This window comes from Helicoverpa armigera, chromosome 4 (genome assembly GCF_030705265.1).
Source record: "Helicoverpa armigera isolate CAAS_96S chromosome 4, ASM3070526v1, whole genome shotgun sequence".
Classification (NCBI taxonomy): Eukaryota; Metazoa; Arthropoda; class Insecta; order Lepidoptera; family Noctuidae; genus Helicoverpa; species Helicoverpa armigera.
Window position 1 is genome coordinate 6696290 of NC_087123.1, and position 22230 is coordinate 6718519.

At 37.6% G+C, this 22230-nt stretch overlaps 1 protein-coding gene and 1 long non-coding RNA gene across 20 annotated transcripts in view; both read left to right on the forward strand.

Moving 5' to 3' along the window:
* Sif (still life) overlaps nucleotides 1–22230 on the forward strand; it is an 80445-nt gene that overhangs the window by 46731 nt on the left and 11484 nt on the right. For 15 of the 19 annotated variants that reach the window (XM_064034125.1, XM_064034123.1, XM_064034129.1 and 12 more), the window contains 10 exons: nucleotides 6235–6383; nucleotides 10472–10751; nucleotides 10843–10974; nucleotides 12450–12632; nucleotides 13389–13589; nucleotides 15447–15671; nucleotides 17459–17645; nucleotides 18049–18163; nucleotides 19301–19455; nucleotides 22024–22133. In XM_064034125.1, coding sequence (XP_063890195.1) covers nucleotides 6235–6383; nucleotides 10472–10751; nucleotides 10843–10974; nucleotides 12450–12632; nucleotides 13389–13589; nucleotides 15447–15671; nucleotides 17459–17645; nucleotides 18049–18163; nucleotides 19301–19455; nucleotides 22024–22133 — 1737 coding nt within the window. Of the gene's footprint in view, nucleotides 1–73; nucleotides 219–2891; nucleotides 4074–6234; nucleotides 6384–10471; nucleotides 10752–10842; nucleotides 10975–12449; nucleotides 12633–13388; nucleotides 13590–15446; nucleotides 15672–17458; nucleotides 17646–18048; nucleotides 18164–19300; nucleotides 19456–22023; nucleotides 22134–22230 lie in introns of those variants that run through there. The other 4 variants (XM_064034138.1, XM_049846966.2, XM_064034134.1 and 1 more) reach the window with 4 other exon arrangements.
* Nucleotides 8859–9538, forward strand: LOC135116701 (uncharacterized). Its single transcript, XR_010276384.1, has 2 exons — nucleotides 8859–9013; nucleotides 9130–9538. It is a non-coding gene; the product is annotated as an uncharacterized LOC135116701 (long non-coding RNA).

Genomic DNA, 22230 nt, shown 5'->3' on the forward strand with positions numbered 1-22230 from the left:
GGACTTACGATCGTTTCATTCCGAATCGTAACGAAGTTCGACGATCGCAACCACCCTCCGTTGACGCGTGCTGGATCCAGTCGCAGCGAGGGCCGCCAGGGCGTTGGAGCGGCTCTGTGTGTGCCTAGTGCTTGGTTATGTAACACAAAAAACTTATTTATTTATTAACTTAAACGAATGAACTCGTGACTTGACTATAGACGTGCCGATAAACAATGGTTAAATAAATAAATATTAATGTTCGTGTTCCCCGTTTACTTACTATGTGCAGAAGTGATGTGTACGCCTATCCTCGAAGCGATTGAAAGCCTGTACAGGTTTATCGTTTGCTTAAAAATATTCGATTGCATCTAGTGCATACACATGATTTACACAAAGATACTTGAAAAAGTGTAAATCATTATTCATATTTTTGAAGTGTGATTATAAAGGCAGTTGTTCTTAATTGTAGTTAAGAATAATATTGTTGTTTGAACAATTATTAAATTGGAACGTTATGTATCTACGGTACTAGAATATTGGATCGACGTAATTTATTGATGTATAACCAAGCAGGTAGCAGAAGTATAGACGGCAGGTCACGCTTGTCGTTGTTGTTCCAATTAAAAGAACAAATAGAATCAAACCAAACTGAATTTGGCGCAATGCAGGGCGCTTGGATGGAAACGTCCACGAGTTGCGGTGACTCATTCCGAATCCATAATTGCTTAGTAGATCTAACATTCAGTGCAATCTCAATCACAAATGCGTGTATTGTTACATTGTATTTATTTTAACTAGAATCACTCACACTTATGATAATACAGATTGATTTGTTTTGTTACATTAAAATGAAAACTTTTAGGATCCTATTGTTGCAAATATTCCCGTCGGACATGAATAAAGTAAAGCTGTAAGCGTTCACATATTTGAACAATATACAAACAAAGCCGCTTGTTACTTGTACATTATGTGTTTGATGTAGAAGAAATAGAAGATGCAATAAAACATGACATTTCCCATTTCCAACATTTCATATCGCGCTCGGGTTGAAAGGTAATGCAAGCGCTGGATACGATTTGCGGTATTGTCAATGCCGAGTTGGTATTTCGACTTCTAGTATTGTGGGCGACGTTTAATATTTATGTACTTTTCTATTTCTCGTGAAACTCTGTCTTTGAGAAACTTGATTTATGTTAATGCAATCTTTGAAGATGTTGGCAGTACGTATTCATTATCTTCCGTGAGAAATATTAGGCAATAATCGCTGTTTGAAACAATATTGTTCCCGGCAAAAGCTTTGTCTATCAATTATTCAAAAAGTTTTTGCCTTAATGGATTCCGCAATAACAAAAATAGCAAACAGAAGGTAACGGCTTAACGAGGGCAATTTATCAGATCCAATTGAAGATTAAATTCCATTACTTTATCGCTTTGCGTTATTTGCAAGCGGTTTGTTTCGATGGCTTTTATTACACAATTTCTACATAGGTACACACATACCTATACTAACCACCATTAAATAATGACTTGGACACCTACTTGTACAGTAATCGATACATATGTTTTGGTTAAATGTGATCATTAATATTACCAGTAGATACACAACACATTATCGCATTTGATAGCTTTATTTTTTTGTCATTCGAATCTCATAAATGGGTATTCTTCAGCAATAAGCAATTTTGATCTTATCTCGGTAACAACATATTTCATTCCGTCATTCAAATAATATCATACAATGCCGCTATATGGGTAGATGTATCATAACATCAGGCTTGTATTGAAATGAAAAAAAATCAATCCATTTCCGGACTGCAAATCAAAAATAACATCATATAGAGAACACCACATCAGATCGAGTGCAAATTAAAAATCAATGTTAACAGAGCACTAAGATCTGAGATATTGAGATATTGTTGCTATGAAAATGTTTACGCAAACAGTTTACTCAAATACTAGCCATTCGACGGTTTCAATTGGAAACAATTTTAATTTTATTGGCATGTTGCATTCGTACGTCATATTTTTATTATTCAATTTATGAACTAGTCCAGCAGCCCATCGCATCGCCCAAACGGGATGTCGCTTTGCTGTGGTGTGTCACGCCCTACTTCACTTGGAAAAGTTCGCGCCAGCTATTAGCGTAATTAAAACGCTACCAAACTACAAAAAGATTCATCACTAGCATGCCGTGAATACGTCCAACTTATATTTTGTTAAAAGAATAACTAACAGAAATGTTGCTTCTGAAAGATTTCATCTTGGTTACTTTGCAAGTTTTGTTTAAGTAGGGTTTAATTATTACACAACTTTGAAATATAGAATATGTAAAATACGTTTTATTGGACTGTTATCCTGAGTCTTATTGATATAAATCACCGCGAGATCGACTAAATAGTATAAAAATATCTGGTTAACAATTATTCTGACAGCTTGTTAACGTCTCTGCCGGGAACAAGCCACTTCAAACGCAGAACGTTTTATCGGATTTCTATTATAAACGCCTTCCTATTTATTTACTTATCATTCTATGCTTCGCTTTCCATATTGTTATAAAGTCTCTCGTACGTAATGATACCTATATTAACATAGTACCAAGATTTACTAAAATCCTGACAAATCATAAATTAGAGTTGCTCCAGCTATTTGTACTAGACTTTCAATGCTTGCAGACTTCAATCCCTCTTTTTGATATCCTGCTAAGACAATTCGCATTATTTATGAAAAGTTTGACACAACTTTATGAAAACTTATTAAATTGGCTCAGCTCTTGTATATACAATATTTTATGTGAAGGTGACAAATACAAAGTAACCGTGTTAGCCATCAAGAATTACTTAAAGTATCTGACATATAGAATAACTGACCTTCATATCACACTTCTTCTCATCAAGTCTTTTTCCAAAAAGTAGTTTGATAAACCAAAAATAACACCGATAATCTTAACATGAAGTGTATGAAAAAACTTTAATCTCTTATTTAAATTGCAATAAAAATTGTGACATAAAACCAGATTAAATAGTTACGTAATTACGCTTAATCTTGAAAATGACTCTAAAAATTATAACAGTGCATTAATGATGTTTCTTCGATAAGAAGTATTGAAATAGTGGAGTAGGCGGGCGTGGGCTATAGAGGGGTGTTGTAGACGCGTGATGAGGTGACGCTCGCGCACCGGCCGCTGACGCCGCTTCTTGCCAATGATGGTGGAGACGCACCGCGCGCCGCCGCCTCGATGTGCGCGCGCGCTCGAGCCTCGCACCAAGCCCGCCTCAGCTTCAGCGCCGCCCTCGCTGTCCGGCAGCGGAACTGTCATGCACCTGCGTCGTCGCCGACACAAGACTGTTCACTTCGGCGAAAATCTCTTGATGCAAGTTTGTGCTGACCGGGCACACTTAGCAGCGCTTGGAGCGAGGGTTCCCGATGTTTCGTTTTGCCATAAAGCACATACAGGACTGCGCAAAGGAGATGCCCGCTTCTGTTGTGTTGCACATCACTGCTGCCTAGCCGCAGGGGCTCTCGTAGCATTAACGTCCAGCGATCGACCAAAGCCGCGCCGAGAGCGTAGTGTTGACTCGCATTCAAGTGGTGGTGAAACTGGGGACAAAGGGGAGAGCAGCGGCGGCAGTTCAGTGGCAAAGGATCCCAAACGTAAATCTAAACATCATCATCATCATCACCATCACCATAAAATTCACAACTGTCCCTATCACGACGTTGCACCTCAGCCTGAAGATGAGCCCGATGAAAAGGCCATTGTTCCAAAAAAAACCGTTTCGCCTTATCTCTATATACCTAGTAAGTTAGAGCCTAATGTGCAACAGTTATTCAGCTTTATTGAGAGCGTACTGAGTGCCTGGGCAGCAGAAGAGGGTCTCACGAGTACCGGTGAATATTCAGAGCCTGATGAACGCATGGTACGTCGGCGTAAGCTAAACAAGTACAAGAAACGCACTGATGTGCTCAACATTCGACGTATTGTGTATGATGTATCGATTCTACGTGGAACTAGACTTCTTGGCAATGTGAGATTTCGTCACTACCATTGGAAGGGAACCGCACAAACCTGCAATGAAGCTTTTCTTAGAAAGGTGAGATATTGGATTCCTACGAAATAAAAATGTAACTTTTAAACAGATCATAAAACTTCAGAACTTAAAATAGACATATTGTTAAAATAACAACGGTGGAAGTAAGACGAAACAATAGAGTTGAGAAGAAAATACGCTGAAGATACCTAACATTTTGACCTTATTTTAGTTTCCTCTTAGTGGAAACTGCAATTTCCTTTTTGCTAATGAGGGCTTTTATTTTCTTTACTCTATTTGAGCCATAAGCAAGGCTTTGTGAGTTTTGTTTTCTTTTACATTAATTAGTGTTTTTTTATTCTTAGTATGCTCATAATTAATCATTTAAATTACGCAACTCACGCTCATACTCCCACATCCCATACTCTTAGATATTGCTCTTGGATATTTTATTTACTTGCCTACCTGTAGGAGGTATCTAAGTACAAAAAGTTTTGCGTGCGTACTAAGCACACACATACTGGCGTCTTAAAATCACGAGAAAACGTTTTCCTTAATTTTTGAGACACGGATTCAAGTACATTGCATTTGAGTAGACGGTAAACGTGCAATTTTTTTCTTGTGGTACTGGTGTATGCTAGATTCACTTGCCTATGTGATAAGAGCGCTTTCGCACTATCGGATGTTGTGATGCGTATAGGTTCGGTTTTTTAAGCGCGATACTTTCTGCACTTTTGTCGCGCACACGCGGTAATGCTCTCACACGATATACGCGTTACAGCGTGAAAGCACTGTAACAAGAAAGGGCGGATGGACGTATTATGAAACTATGTAGGTATTACGTTAAACTGTACCAAAGTTGAAGTTTGTTCCGGAGTTGCCATTCCCAGTAAACTAAGCGAGGTGCAATTAAAGTATTATATCTGTATAGCTACAGCGGCATTGCCAATTTGAAGCTTTGAGTTGCCAAAAAGGAATTCAAATTTAATGCAATTAATTTCATGCGATTTGCAATTCACAGTACCCAAGCTTCCCGTACATTTTCTCGCAGGAAGCATTCTCATATATTTGTATTTAAAATAATTATTTTTAGAACCTGCAACCGATGTCAACGAAAGCATGTATTCTTCAAAGGTGCATGACTCAATTATTGTAAATTTTATAAATATGTCGTGGCATATAGTCTTCTTTTCGTGAAAGGCGGAGGCAAGGGCGCTGTGCGGCGTCAAGAGCCATCGAGCCGAGAGCACGCCACCGCGGTCCGCATGCGCCTCAAAGCAACTCTTTTCTTGTATACTGTGTTGTGATCAAAAGCGCAAGATACAACATCATAACAACTGTTTTCCTTTAATATTATTATTGCAAAAAAATCATAAAATTCATTTAAAAAATCTGTAAAACGGTCAAATACACTGTAAACAAAACCACTTATTTACAAATAGATTTTATTCAAGCACAGACGCCACAAGTCACCAAAGACATATCTATAATATAGGAAGGGTGTAGTGCAGTCCAGGTAATTAAAAAATACAAGTAATTTAGTAAACCTACAACCTAAAAATAGCCTACATACAACTTAAGAACAGAAAATTCGTTTCACATACATATACTACTTGTACTTGCATGTATTCCTTATGACATCCGGTATCCGACCGGCAAATAAACATAGCACAACAATGTGGTGGATCAAAAAGCTTTTAAGAAGTAAATTAATTAATTAAATTCATCTAAAAGGAATCAATCTGACAAAAAGTTGATAGCGGAAAACATCGCTTTGATATTTTAATTACTTACTAGAAAATAAAATTCACCGTAAGGAATAATTTTGTGAAGAGTAATGAAAAAGTCTCGTTTAATACTCGTTCTTGTGCTTTGCACCACTATGCACCTAGCTTCGTACCTGAGAGGCGAAGTAACAATTTCAAAAGTGGAAACGAGGGTGGTCTGGGGGTGAAAACTACGTTATACTGTAAAATGTTCAAAGTGTCCAAGCTTGAACTTATGTTGTTTGAGCGAGATTTAAATGACGTCAGAGCAGATATTTTACATTTTGTTACCAAGTTTATTTTCCAGCGTTTTATACGGTTACTTGTGATCAACTATACTATAATTTTATATTAACTGTAAAGGTTTAGTAGATCAATAATAAAGACGAATTAAATATACCTCTAACGTTATCACCAAATATACTTTCTCGTTCTAACATAGTGCTATTTGTACGCAGATATCAGATGATGATCGCATGTCGCTAACGACGGCGGTTTCTGACGAAGAGGATCCGGGCGAGAGCGCGATGAATTCTCCCTATAAAGGCAAGCAGACTGGCGCCGCAGCCGCATCGTTCAACTGCACAGGAGCCGTCAGGAAAGCTGGGTAAGTCCTTCTCAGAAAATTCTCCACAAATTGTAACAGTACTCCCGCCTAAAGCTTATGCAAAAGAATAATATGTACCTTTACCAAGGAATACAGATATACATATTTAGTACCTCTATGATTCCAGAACATTTCAACCGTTAGCATTTAAGAAGACTTCGTACTGCTCTTTTTTGAAAAAATCTGGGTCTTTAATGTAAACCAACCATTATCAAGAAATATAAAACACTTTTTTCTTCTTTAAGTACTCAATAATTCAAATTCTTAAATGGAAACTTTTTGAGAAAGCATTCAAAATTTAATGACTTTGGTAATTTACCTTAGTTATAAGAATCTTTTATGTCCCATCCGGAATAGTAATTAATATTATAAGTTGCGATCCCACACAAAAATTACGTAACATATTCGATACTTCACTATTCCAAATAGAGTTTTTTTTTTATAAGTACTCAAGTAAATGAATACACACTCTTTATATTCTGTTACAAAATAATATGTTTTGATTAAATCGAACTCTATCAATATAAGAAAAACCGGGATAAGCAAAAATAAAAATGACATATAGGGGTGGACGGAAGAGTGAGAGGTAAAATATTGATCATGATAAATCATTACATTTAAAATATAACTTTGCTCTCCGTTATTCCTCCCTTTTTCCGTAGTTCTCTTTTCTTAAAGAAAATACCATGCTCAATATAACATACCTACATAACTTTGACGTCATATTATATTGATACAGAATTTACGTAAATCTATATAACATATGCGAGTGAAGATGTAGTTTTTGTGAGGCAATATTTCTAATCGGCTTCTGTGTTATTTGGTTAACTTAAACAAATGTGTTAGTTATGGTTTCGGATAACTTATAAACAACAATAATTTTCCATTAATGACATTAGGGTGAAACCGCGGCCCGAAAGCTAGTTCACAATAATAATAAGCGTTATATCTGTCCAACACTGACCTGACTCGCAGTGCTCCGAACCTCCGTCATGTCTCGAGCACAGGCTTTAAGTTTTGTAAGGTTTAGGTCATGGGGGTAGATCGATAAGGTTCTCGAAAGTTCCACTACGTACTCGAATGCATAAGACCTACATTCAATAATTTTATGTTCTGGGACATTTGAAAGTCTGATCTGTTTCTAGAAATTTATATATTACATATCGAGAATATTTTACTATAAACTACTAAGTGTTGGGAGCAACGAAATTCTGTCTTGTTGACATTATAAGGAAGCGTAGAAGAGATCTATTTACGACTTAATTTCTACGGCCGTACCCGTATTCAAAATGTTATGTTGAATTCAAATAATTTCGTAACTTACATTTTTGGTTAAGAAAAGAACTTGGTTAAGATCGTTAATCGAATAATATCGATATCTTTTAGAAAATATTCTTTATAAAGCTAACTTATTAAACATTTTTACAAATACTACCAAGAAAAAGAAATTAATATCAAAGATATCTGTTTGCAAGGGTTTCCCCCTACTCCCACGAGTCTAACAGCCTGATTATAAAGAAAGTATTGTTCTTGATTAGCATGACAACAGCCATAGTGCTATGTAACAATTATTTTTATTCATGTTCATGTTTTAATACATAAAAAATCGAACAGTAACATGATATTAATTAATAAAATCACTCTCACCGTGATATATGTTTCACATGTTTCATTGTTCGTATCGTGCGCTTACACCGACACTTCATTGTGCACTGTAGCGCTCGTAGCAACAAAACAAAGGCTTATGTATTTATTAATACCTGTCCTTTGTGCTGTTTCGAGAAGCCTTAATAAATGTAAGCGAGGAGGGAAGCTAAGGAAAGGAAAATGACGCCGTCCGTGTGTCGGCCGCCTTCTGTCGAGTGTCATAGTCTCTATTAGGAGAGCCTACGGCGTGCTTTATGTTCCTTGAGGCTACAATTCCTCTTCCATGAATTCCAAATGACCGCAGGGAAATCTTAGCCGTGACCTATTCAACATCGTGAACGTGTAAAGTGTAAGCAGAAGAGATGATGGTGTAAGCACTTTCTATCTACTATGCATCCTTACAAATCTAGCCAGGACATTGAGGCAGCTCATTTCTCTATTACCGCTTACACTATTCAATTTGGCTTTCAAAACTAGTTGGAAGTTAATTAAATCCAACTATTATCAAGTAATCATTAGAGGACTGCACAGTAGTTGCAGTGTGCTAGATCTGCATTTATCTACCTTTTAACGGACCGTACCTTGTGTGTTACCTACATGTTAAATCTATTTATATTGTAAACCGTGATGTAAGATATATTAGGTATTTTCTTCGTTATCTATCAAAATACAATGATTTATTTCTGAAACTCTACAATATAGATTAGTTTTTCTCTGGCATTGGTTAAAAGAGATAATAATTATTTCAAGATACCGCTCATTAGACTTATCAACAAACTTTTTTCGGCCATTATAGTAATAAGACTTATATAATTTTTCTTAGCTGCTCATGTATACGGAGGTGCATCTATCTAGATCCTACTTGATTCACCTAACCTCAGTTTTTTTTAAAAGCAATCTGTGGTGAAATTGACGTGATCAAAAATAATTGTCAAGTTTTGGCAACGCTGTGTGAAAATATTACTTACAATTTCATTTAAAATGTAAGTAGATGAAGCAATATAAATATTACATTCACTTAAAATAAAAAATGGGTCTCACCACGATATGGTCTATGTAATCCAGAGATCTAAGATCATGTCTACTGTTTTTTTTAAAGCTTACCATGAAGATAAGGGATTCCACTTCCACATTGTTTTGTGCACGGACAGACTCAAGACGCAAGACCAAGGCGCGAGTGAAAAAGATATGCCCAACACCAGTGAACGTAATTATTTGGGCTATGGAAATTCTCGGAAAGCGCTCAAAGGGTGTACCTTTAGATAAAATACGGACTCTCATCAAAAATCACTTCATTCTGCCATGCAAGAAGAAAGACATTGACAAAAAGATAGACATGACTGTTATGTTTGCTGTCTATTTTGGTATTCTTGAAGAAAATAATAATTTATTCTTCCTCAAGCGTCCAGATCATCTGTTCTAGCAATTTTAAATTACCTTAGTACAACAATATGTAGTAAAATGTGAGTTAATATAAATTACTAAATAAAAATACTGTAAAAAACTAATCCGTTTTATTTGTTCTAAAGCAAACAGTCTGCATCTACGCTACGCAGTGATTTGTATTTCAGTATGATATATTTTTATTACATGATTAACTTACTAATTACATCTGTTTATAACTAATATTAATATGCCTATTTGATGTATTTTGTGATACACCTTATACGAGTGCATTACAGACATCATACGTACACATTTTGCGTGTCCTGTTGGCTGTTTTACTGAAATAATTTTACACTTAATTGCATAAAGTCTGACATAGTATCGTCCACGACTGACAGACAGACGTGTCCTCTGCAGCACGCAGGCTTTTGATGGATTGTCCAGTTACAAAATGAGAATTCACATAATTTGGCAGATAAGACTTGTCAACCTGCTTACTGTGTAATTTGAAACACATTGGTGAATTGTATAGGCTAGTAATTTAGGCTTAAGTGACTTGAAGCCATTACGTCTATATTAATGAAGAACCTACAATAATTCAGATAATACTTTTTGGTAAACTGGTACACGCCAACTCGCCAAAACACAACGGTAATCAAACTTATTTGCAATCAATTTCCTCCCAAACTAGATAACTTCACGTTATTATAATAAGGTTTCATCAGATGCCTTAAAAACACGCCACTTTAACCAGTAAAACAATTTTGTCTACGTCGTTACGTGTAATTGCGTTGTCACCCGTTACTGGTAAACTTAATAACAAACTTACGAGGCGTAAGCCACGACTTAGCTACTGAAACGAAGCCGCGCTACCTGCTACTGATATCGAGATAATTCACGTTCCTCACATAAATTCACGTTTAATTATGTTGCTATCAGCTAATTCATAAATCAATGTGATTAAATAGACTATAAAATATGTCCTCGTGTGTTTTTAGTTCTGCACGTAGTTTGTAGTACAAACTTTTGACTTTTTCACTTTTCGTTTCGTTCAGGTTTTTGAGTGTGAAGAAGTGGCTGCTGCGTAAAAAGCATCAGATTGAATTGGCACGCAAACGTGGTTGGAAGGGGTACTGGGTGTGCTTGAAGGGCACTACACTGCTCTTCTACCCTTGTGATTCTCGCGAAGGCCGCTCCGTAGAAGCCGCTCCAAAACATTTGATCATAGTTGATGGAGCTATCATGCAGCCGATACCGGAGCACCCCAAGCGCGACTACATATTCTGTCTTAGCACTGCTTTTGGTGATGCATACTTATTCCAAGCACCGTGTCAGGTAAGAAAACAACTAACCTATTTATTGTAAAGATTTTAAATCATCATGAAAAATTAGGAATAGGTAAATTAACAAATACATTAACTCGTAGATTGAACTGGAAAACTGGGTGAATAGCATACATAGTGCATGTGCTGCTGCCTTCGCTCGTCACCGTGGAAAGACTGGGACCCTTCATTTACTTCAAGAAGAAATATATCGCCTTGAGAAGGCGATTGAATCTGTAAGTAAAAATAATACACATTAATCATGCTCATTGTCCTGCCATTAAATATTCAGGGTTGATGATATTTCTTCTTATCTTATACCTATATATTAGTTTTAATAATATTATTTCTAAAAATAGGATTTTACCACGATCATCAACCGTGGATTTCCATTTTATATTATGCAATAGTTATATTACAATAGCCATGAGATTCATTTATGAAACAGACACAAACTTGCAGATATCACGCGTGGGCTATTTTGCGTGCGTATTGAAATCCTCACGATATTAAAAACAGCCTTTATGATAAAGTGGAACACTAGGTTAATACCTATTGATCGCGACTAAACAAAATGAAAATGCACTATAGCACAAAGTGAATTCCCGGAGAAGTTATACACTGCTCAACCCAAACAGCGCATCGCATGACCTAAACCAACAGAGCATTGTTTGACTACCATGAATGTATTTTCGTCGAGCGATTTCTACACTCTGCTATGTCTACATAATCACAAAGAGCAATTTCATGGGGCGCCTACCTTCACGTTGTTAATCCTAGTTGAATAACAAATCTTGTGAATGCATCACGTCTACTTGAGCGAAACTGTGTTAAGACAAACTTTATATAACTTGTAAGTAATGCATTTCGATGCAAACGAGGTATCGATATTGTACTACTACATATTTTATACCAATTTAAGTAGTCCACATTAAAGGAAGATGGTACAAATCTACGCACAAACCTCTTCTCCGTTAGGTACTCTCAATGTTATGTATTTAACAGAACACATATGTGAGCTCCGAGCCGAGTCGGCGGCGTGCGGTTCGAAACGTTCCTCGTGTAAATCGCGCCAATTTCTGACCCGCACGGGGTGACCGCAGCACGCATCAAAGCCTTTGTGGCCACCTCACACTACTCCATATTTACCACATACGAATACGCTCTGTCAGACATGTATTTTCGATTAACTGTTACGGAAATGAAGCAAATACCATGCGATTGTCTGGTTGCATTGATGAGAATTGCATTGGCTAAGAGGGAAATAAAGGAGGTCACACAATTTAGATAGAAATGATTTTTTTACTTGAAATTATCTCAATAAACCAATTACCTTAATGATAATAAACCTTTTAAGGAACGGCGCTCAGACACCCTGTTATAATTTGCTATCTTAATTAGAAGCTACAAAACGTATGACTTTATGAATTTCAGATGACTTCTTGTGATGCAAAATATTCAAAATAGGTACCGTAATTAAGGTCGGAAACACATGGTTATAGTTAGAAACAATCTATTTTATCACCGTGATAGTTATCACAGGCAGGTGGAAGCACGCGCTTATTAATATTCATAGCACACGTCATACTCGGGCGCGAGTTAGACGACCGCGCTCGGACTATTCAAAATACGTTACATGCACTCTTAACGTAAGCCCAGTCGTCAGTAAGTAGCGCATTTTTTGCATAAGTAACGCTCTCGACAATTACAGGATCACAAGCTTAAACATATGGCAGATCTGCAACAGTCAGTAGTTTCTGATCCCGAGACTCGGGCACAACTGGCTGTCCAAATGCTGCAGTGGGAAGAAAACCTTGAACGTCTACACTGTGAGCAATTCCGATTGCGTTGTTATATGGCGAGCCTTCAGAGCGGCGAACTCCCCAATCCCAAGGTAAATGGTTAACGAAATCGAGTTTACTGCTCGCAAAAGTGACCTTACCTAATGAAGTAGTAAAATCTCCATAACTTTTTATTTGTCGTCGGCCCACAAAAACTTTGTCTGTGGCCTCAGCTTGGATTTATTCCGGTGATTCTCAACTATGCTACATGAAAAGTTTCGTCAAAATTTTCTTTTTATATTATATACTTTCAACGTTACTCATGTATACTCACCTCGGTCACCACGATGAATCATGTCACTTGAATTTTATTTACGTTGCTCACCAGTCGTTAATAAACCTGTGTACCAAATATTATTACGAAAACAACGCGCTGATCGTAATTTATCACCCGATAATAAGACAAGAGAGGGGTGTTGAAATTGTCAAGTGATTTCATCGAGGTGACAGAGAAAGGAAATTTGTTGGCTTCGCTATCAAATTGACAGTTCCGTTGACCGGGGGAACGGGGTTGGAATCTGTTACGCCGCGACCCATGTCACGGGACGTCATAATGGTCCCCAACATGCGAATAATAAAAGTTGCTTACAATTTTGCACAGAAATGGGTTTGATTAACGGATATATCAATATCCTTTGAGGATAGAAATACCTATGTGAATATTTTATGATCCTGCAAGACACACTGATGTCTGAAGCCAAAAATGTTAATATTTTCTTTACTGAGGATTTTCCTCTTTCGGTTCAGTGATTTTGATAGAAATTGCTGAAATAATAGGTTGATTACTGTAATAGAAATATTTGTAACAGTCGCTGCTAACTCACGTCTCCCGGGGCACAAAGAGCACGCTGAACAAGCTAGGAGTGTTCACGGTGTCATCTTTCCACGCGTTTATCTGCGCGCGGTCGCCGTCGCTGCTGAACAACTTGCTGGCCGGGCGCGGCGCCACCAAGAGGCGCGCGCCGCAACTGTCGCGTTCCAACTCTGGATCTAGCAGGCGTTCCATGCAGGCAAGTGTTTGTTATATTATCCTATAATATATTCTTTTGTGTTAAAATATGGATAACGTTTTACAGATGATTACGGATAAAATTAAGGTTAAAAATAACTTCTGTATTTTCTATATCTCTACGAAATAAGGAATCACCTTTTTCTTTCAAAATGGAAGAAATATTTTTAGCTTTTTGTATTTCAGAATACACATGGAGGCATACTTTTGCTAAGTCAAACTTCAAAGTAATATGTACTTGAAAAAGGACATTTTATTTAAGTGCCCACCTGACATTTTTCATTAAATGTTCCGTAGAATGTGCTACCGCTACGGTTGTGTAGTAGCTCTTCAACTCGCATAAACCCAAATGGCCGTAAATTAATATAAGTATTCTAATTCGTCCGCTACTTTGGATGGGGAATATTTTTTCGGAATCGTGAACTGCAAATCGAGCAACACCTCTCATCCATAGCTTATACACATAGGTTATTTAGGGATTTAAAATACAGGAACATCGAAACAGAATGAGAAGTAAGCCCACAAAACGTATTGTAAAAAAACTTATACCTTAATAAAGTTATAATTGTAAGTTGTTAGAAATAAATCCACCCCTACTTCGTTATAGACCTATAAAAGCAGTTGTATTACTGAATATGGCCGTAAGTAATATACGTGAGCGCTTTTCCCTCAGGTAGCGGAGTCATTTGGAAGTGTACAAACGTGCTTCATACAACCTCGCATATACTGAATGTGCTTTCGTAATCATTTACTCTATTTAATAGCTATAGAAGAGCACGAACAGAATGAAAACGAATGTAAATGTCGACCCGGACGTTTGGGTGTCATTTGGGAAACTGAAAGCTCCCAACAGAAATCAAGTAAAAAATCATACGTACAGCGGAAAATAAGAAGCTTGAAAAAGTACCGAACGTTTTTACATTATCTATGTGGACTAATAAAGTAAGATAAAAGCCACAACAAAGCTTCCGAATTGGAAATGCCGATGTGGCGTGTCCCCTAATCCTTGGCGAGGTCGTAATACAGAACGTCACGAAAAAAGACTATTACTCGAGACAAACCGCTCTCCGCTTACTGCCAGTCATTACTTAATGTTGTTGTTTCAGCAATCCTACCGTAATCACAAAATTATGTGTAAGCAGATTGGACTAAGTTATGAGTTATCTTCCGATCCAACATTTGTGCAAATTGTTACAAAGACAAGGATTATTATTTGCCTTATTCATGGTCTCTATCATATGTGGTGGATTTATTTACTTGTACACTATTATTGTGAGCAATTGAATATTTGCTTAGATTTTGAACTTATTCTGAACTCAAATTAGAAAATATTTTTCATAATTTGATCTTGGTTCGACAAAATTCGTGGTGGAATTATTTATTATAATAATAATATTATCTATTCACATAAGCAATATGTACTTACTTATGTTATAAATAAAACTCTTGTAGGTCCAATCCAAGCTCGTCTTGACACTTCTATTCAAATAGCCCTATTTGAATAGAACTGTCGGCACTAGTGAGCAGAGCTCGAGATTTGCTCTCCATGAGTCGCTATAATTTAATTTGAAATAGGGATTTGCTCTGAAGTGTTGATTTAGTTTAGCTATTTCGTTTGTTCTAAGTTGCGTCTTCGAATTTCATTTCATACCGAAACTATTTTCATCCTTCTAAGAACTTGTGATATTGAGAAGTTATTAATGGCTAAGGGCAGGCTTTAGCGATGAAATGCCGTTGTTAATTTTATCAAGATTCATTATCCTCGAGATTCAAAATATGTTATTATTCATTGTAAACAAGAAAAACGCGTATTCAATACAACACGTAGTACAATCCGATGTTGATATGCTGGAAGCAGATGTCCCGCGAGGACGGGGAGGCGGCCGTGCGCGTCTCGCTGCCGGAGGGCACCACGGCCACGGTGGGCGTGCGCGAGGGCATGTCCGTCGAGGAGTTCCTCGCCGCCGCCTGCGCACGACGCTCGCTCAACGCCCTCGAACACTTCGTCAGGGTCAAGAAGAGGCGGGACATGGAAGATCACAACTATTTCGTGCCACATCGCAGCGATCTCATTGAAACCTACGTAAGTAAAACTTTCTCTAACTCTTCTCCACTTCTTTCAGCATCTTGAAAATTCCAAAGTTTTCATAAGCAAAAAAAAACATTTTTCTAATAAGTTCTTGAAGTTTACGACACAATTTCAATAATAAAAATTTAAGAAGTATCAAACTTATAAAATTTCCAACGCAGGCAGTAACTAGCTTCGAACTAAGTTACCTACTTTTTATGTTAATAGTTTGGTAAAAAACTGAACATAACTTTTTTTTAAATGACGATCTTTTAAACTTACGTATAGAACAAAAAACAAACAGAAAAAACAAAATCGACTCCTCGCTTAGGCAAAAACTCGTTAACATAATTTGAATTCACAAACAAATATGAAAGATAGCCTTTTCATTAATTAGAATCACGATAGTGCTTGACACAAACGTGAGGCTACTGTAAAGTCAGAATAAATATGAGGTACACATTCGTGCAAGTGAAAATAAAAGTATAAAATGTTTTGTGACCGAGGTTGACATGAGTAGGGTCTGACAGAGCCCATTCCGTCACAGGCTTCACGCGACACAGCGTGGAAAGGTTATCAAAAAGTTATATTACTGTTACTTTAGGATCAACGAATGCGAAATGCATATGACGAAGTTAAATCCCATTTTGCTTGTTGTTTGAACGAATTCTATTTGTGAAGAGATCTCGTAATCCTTTGAGTAAACGGTAAAACTGAACACAACAAAATTTTGAGGGACGAAAATGATTTCAAACAAATAAATATTGATGCTTTGGGTTTTTGTATTGTTGTAAAAGCTTTTCGGGTTGTTTCTTCGTTTCTTCTTACGTATTGCATTTCTGCAAGTTCAAACTTAACGTTAACAAAAGATACAGAAAATAATTTCAGGCCTTGCTCAGTTTTAAGAAATTCATGTCACATATAATATTTAATCTTCAGAGTCGGTAGCTTAATCTCCTTAATTGTGTTTTAGAGCAAGGCGTTGTAGTTGTGCGGGGAAGGCTTACACTGATTGAGGTCCGACAGTACAAGGATTATATTCTACCTACCCCTTATCATGATTTTAAACAAAAAGCTATTCAAGTCTGTCACACTCGTAATAAAAAACATATTTAGTCTTTGTTAGGAGCGATAGTATTTAGGTACATTTAGTAGGTTATATTCTATAAAGATGTCTACATAATTATTTAATTACCGGCTCTTTATGAAAAGAACTCGACAATTTAATACTTTCACACGAATAAATTACAATACTTGGGTGGGTACGTGCTCCACAAACAAACAATGCAAAAGTCACAACTTCGGAAAAGTTATTTAAAGCAGGAAAATGTAAATTTTATAAAATGAATTTATACATTTTTCTTTTTGCTGTTCGAAAACAATAGTATTCAAAGTTATACCTTTTTCAGTCATATTCACATATATTGTTCAAGAATATCCTCCGGCTAATTATTTAGTGTGTCCCACAGGGCCGGGTAAGCCCATCATCAATTTTCCGACCGTGTTCCATGTGGACGGGTTGTCACTTTGTCTTCAAAATAAACAGACCTATGTCTCATATTTATAACTTCGGTGGTCGCTGTTTGTTTTGCCCATTTAAGGCACTAGAGAATGAAGCGTGTCGTTTTGCAAATCCTACTTGACACATGTTTTTGACCACGGTCGAGAAACCCGACCTTTTTAACAGTTCTGAATTTGAGCAAAACGGTAAATAATTTGAAATGGAACTGAGCTTTCCTTTACGCCTCGAATTAGCAAAACGCTAAACACACATAGTGATATTACTATTGATTGTTATATAGTTGCACACACATGAAGTTGTTGAAGTGTGCGCCAAGATCCTGTATCAAGTGGAATTACAACGCACGACGCTGGAGCAGATGTGGGGCTTCAGCGTAGAAGCCGAGCTCATTGAGAACGCCGAGCGACAAGACGAGCTCTGCTGCTACGTGAGCCGCGTCGAAGACAAGAGCGTCGCCATGCAAAATGGTAATTTATCGCCGCCTCACGTTATATTTCCATCTTTACCGCCTGCATTTCGCTGAAGTTTATAAGTAAAATACATCATAATATTTCTTGTGATAAAAGTTCTACGAAATCTGTAGCTTGCATAATATATTTTATGCAACGCGCCAGCTAGCCGCATTCTCTTTCATTTTATACTCTCATCGCTGCTTTTACTCTATATAACTGTCTCAAATCCATCTGCATTTTTAAATGACGTCCGGTCGTATTTCAGAGAAATACGAAACATTTGAATTGTATAGAGTAGTAGATATTGAACTTTTAATTTACGTTGCTCTGTAATATACTGTTCAACCCACGTTCAACCCATATTTGAAAAAAATATGAACAATCATTCCAAGTACAGTCTTTTTCATTTTTCTGTCAGGTATAATCAAAGGCGACGAAATAATGGTGATCAACGGAGCGATCGTATCTGACCTAGATATGATGTACCTGGAGAGCGTTTTGCAAGAGGAACTGTCCCTCGTCATGATGATGAGGTATTTATACCTATCGACGTGGTTTACTTTTATGGCCATTAAAAAAAATTTAACAATTTGCATCCTTAAAATATCAAAATTTCCTGAAATTGCATGAAACATCAATGAAACAGTTTGTGTTCATTAATCGAGAAGCACGGCGTCGAGAGGTCGTTAAAATACAATTATTCATAGCAGATACCGACGAGAATATTTCTTAATATAAAAGGTCGAACAGCGTTCCCATTTAGCGAGATTCGAAGTACCACTGACAAACAGGAAAGCGGGCGCCTAGCACCTAATAAAACGGAAGTTAAAGAGCGCGCAGCCGGGGCAGGGTGGAAGGCCTGTTCATCGGCATTTCCCGCCCTCATACACCTGACCTTTCGCGGCCGCGACAAGTTTACTGAAGCGCTCGCTGCGACCTACATAGTGCCCGCCTGCAGCTCTGCGCCGGCCTCCACCTGGCTCCGGCGCCCGCCACCGCGCACCAGCCATTGTGAACGACCGCAATTGAGCCTCTCGACGTTACCGCACCCGCGCCGCCTCAAATAATGCTTCCCAACAAATGTCATCTCGAAACAAGCACTCGCGACACGATATTATTATTGTTGTGAGTTGTTTCATCTTCCCGCTCGTATAAAGCCTTTCCGGCTTGAAGGCGCTCGGTTTTATTGTCTTGTTAAACCTGGTGAAGTTTATGCGTATAATTAAAGCATTACGTAACTTACATTACACACCGATGTAACCCTATATAGGCTCAAAGCTAACTGTGCCATCGTGAAACGTGAAACGGAAAAGGAAAAAGTGAAAGCAAAATAAAGTACACTTTTACTTAACGTATTTTCCAAACGTAATATCACCACATAAAAGTGGTGTTCAATTCCGTTTTCATTTCAAAGTTGCGATGTCGTTGTTGCCTTAATTGTTTTCGTTTTATTTTCATAATCGCAATGCTAGCGCTCGAAGCGAGTTATTGGTGCCCACAGTGTTATTTACTTTTGTGTGTTATATAACTTTCTACACAATAGCAAGGCATTCATATACAATCCAGAAAAAACACATCACGTGTTGTTTCTGTAAATCGAGTAATCCCGTTTTATGGTTGGGAAGAAGATTGTTATTTAGATATCGGTTTGAGCAGCGATTTATACCCAGGTCGTCGCGCACGGAGCCGCCGGAGCTGACGGGCGTGATGCGCGCCGCCACCGACGACATAATCGATTCCCTCGTGTGCCCGCCGCCTCCCAGCGAGCCGCCAGTCATCTCCGACGACATGATATCCGGCCTCATCGTGCCCGCGCCCGCCTGGAGTGAGTACTCGACCACATCCACCTCGCCCTTCACTTCACTACTCTCACCACCTACGCAAACATCTACCTTTTGTTTGACTTTGTCATCAATCGGCTGTCCTTAACTTTTACCTACTTTTGAAACTTTTATGTTGAACTTTGAATAATTAGAATATTGAAATTAATGTTATACCTACTACAGTACATGGTCTATGAACATTCATCATGTTTTCATGTGACCCGCCCACGGCCTCTATTTTTCACTTTAGATGACGACGCATTTTACTTAGCAAAACGTTTTTAGCTTACGTTTTGTATTATATTACCCCCTTTGGCTCGCTATTTGAAAGTAACCGCAACGTCATGGTGATTATTTCAGTAATGCAATATACCTTTTGAAAAACATTTATTTTCGAATACAACATTTCTGCTTCATGAAGCATTCACATTTATACACCTATAAATTATAAATCTTCAGCTTATAAATCGTCTTGTTTGTGTAAGCGATTAGGCACTCCACTACATTCTACACTAAGATAAATCATACGGAGACCGAATAATAATGTAATTAAGTAATAAAAGCAAATGACATAACTGTAATATATGTATTTTGTTATGCCATAATGCTTAGCATGCAACTCTTCAATAATATTTTCTTTTACGTAATAGTTGGCATCGCTACAGAATAGCCCTGAATCTTCATTTTGGAATTGTGGCTGTCAGCCAGTAATGCCTTGTGCATAACAACTACCTATCGCACGATGCGGATTATTTATCGATCATCGTTACCACGCCGGGATTCCGTTCATTGTCGTTATTTATACCTATGCTGGTTCAGCGAAAGCATTGTTTACCGTATACACAATCATCAGATGCTGTGAAAGCCACAATCAGAATGCGATACGATAGCAATGTACCTACTTGGCAAATACTGTTCCACCAGCCTTAGTATACAGAAGATATGCCAGTACGCTTATTGAACGCTGCGCTCGCTCGTCATGATTGTGTGTTATTAACTTTGTAACAATAGGTAGTTTACACAGCGCAACGTCTTCTGATAATATAGCCACACTTAGCTCTCTACTTTGCACTAAGAACCTAAACTAATTACAAGTAGTCATGTTTAGCACTACAGCTCTAAAGCTGACCTATTTAACGGACAAACATTTTTAATCCCCGAAAAAGCAGTTAAAATCTGTTTGGGTCATATTATAAATTTAATTCGTTCTGCGAAAGGCAGCCTGGTTTTCCTTATGAAAGAAGTAAATTGAGAATTATTATTTCCTTGCGAATTTTTTCCACTCCTTTTTCTTTCTTGTTTCTAGCTGGAGGCATTTCTGTTGGCGGGCCATTATTTAAAGTTACCGATCCAAATTGGTGCTCTATCTGAAGGTTTGCAGTAATTTATTTCACGGCTCGTGCTCCAGCCACATAAGAGGCAATTATAACCACGTATTGACTCGACGTGTAGTTGTTGTTTGTTTTATGACAGTTATAGGAGTATCGGAGTGCGGCTTGACGCGACCTGACTTCGAATCGCAGTTGGCCAACAATGGAAAGCTTTCACGCTAGCAAACACACTATTTATTACGACAAACATAGTGAACATATCATTCGTCTAATGGGTTTTCAGGAAAATGTCAGCTACAGTAGTAGAAATACTTATGGATATATGCATTTTAGAATGTTCGTTCATACGATTTTAGGTTTTGTTCCGATTAAGTGGTATTTCTTCATGACTTTCAAACACAATGAGTTAAAAATAGTAACTTTCGCTGCTGTGCTAATTCTGCAACAAAAATACCGGTACTCTAAATAAAGGCCACGACCTCGCCTAGGGCTATTTGCTTGTGCCCGATGTTGACTTACCGCGGCCAAAAACTCATTGTGTGACTTCTTGTCATAAAGCGGCCTTTACATGAAAGTTTCATCACGAACAGTGTAATTTCCTCTCATGTTATTGAAATCTGAGCATCTCTTTTCAAACCAGTTTTATTGAACATTTTGATTTCAGATTTCTTAATCTTTTCGTATTAAAAGAGGATTTGAGGAGAGATCGTTAGTATCATACTGAATGCTGCGTGAGCATGTGTGCCAAAAGACATATTTTTACAGCTTAAATCTATATCGAGTCGGTTCAAATATCAAAGAGATAAAGAATATGATTTGATATAGCAACGTTTTAAGTAAAAGGTAAAGGGAACACACAAAATGAGCCATTCAATTTTGATTTCGGGGAAACTCTTACCCACGTTTAAATTCCGGTTTAGAACATAATAAAACTCCGAGAGGCGTCTCTATATAAAGTCCTTCGTATTTATCATGCCGAGGTAATTTTACCTGTACATTGTGCCTACTGTTATCCATCTACTTGAATGATGGATATTCATAAAACTTTTGCAATTTCTTCGTTTCTTATAAATATAAACTGTGATTTACATACCTACTTGAAACAATATCGGTAATGAGTTTCACGGACCTACCAAGTACATACTTATTCGTAGTTTATATTTTCCACAAACTTAGCAACATCGTATTAGAAAAGTCGATATCTCTTTATCAAAAATTGACTTATAAAATGCAATACAGGTAAGGAGTTGTACAGCCCGGACCAAGACGGGCACGGCGACGCAGTCAGCACTGGTCCACCGAAAGTCAGCTCCCGAACTAACTCGTTCGAGATCGAAAATCTACTTAAGGTATTTTACAAAATAACAAAAAAATACATTACCACGCTCGTCACATGCACGCCTTTGCGACTTAATCCCCGATTCAATTATCTAGCTCTTCGAGAAT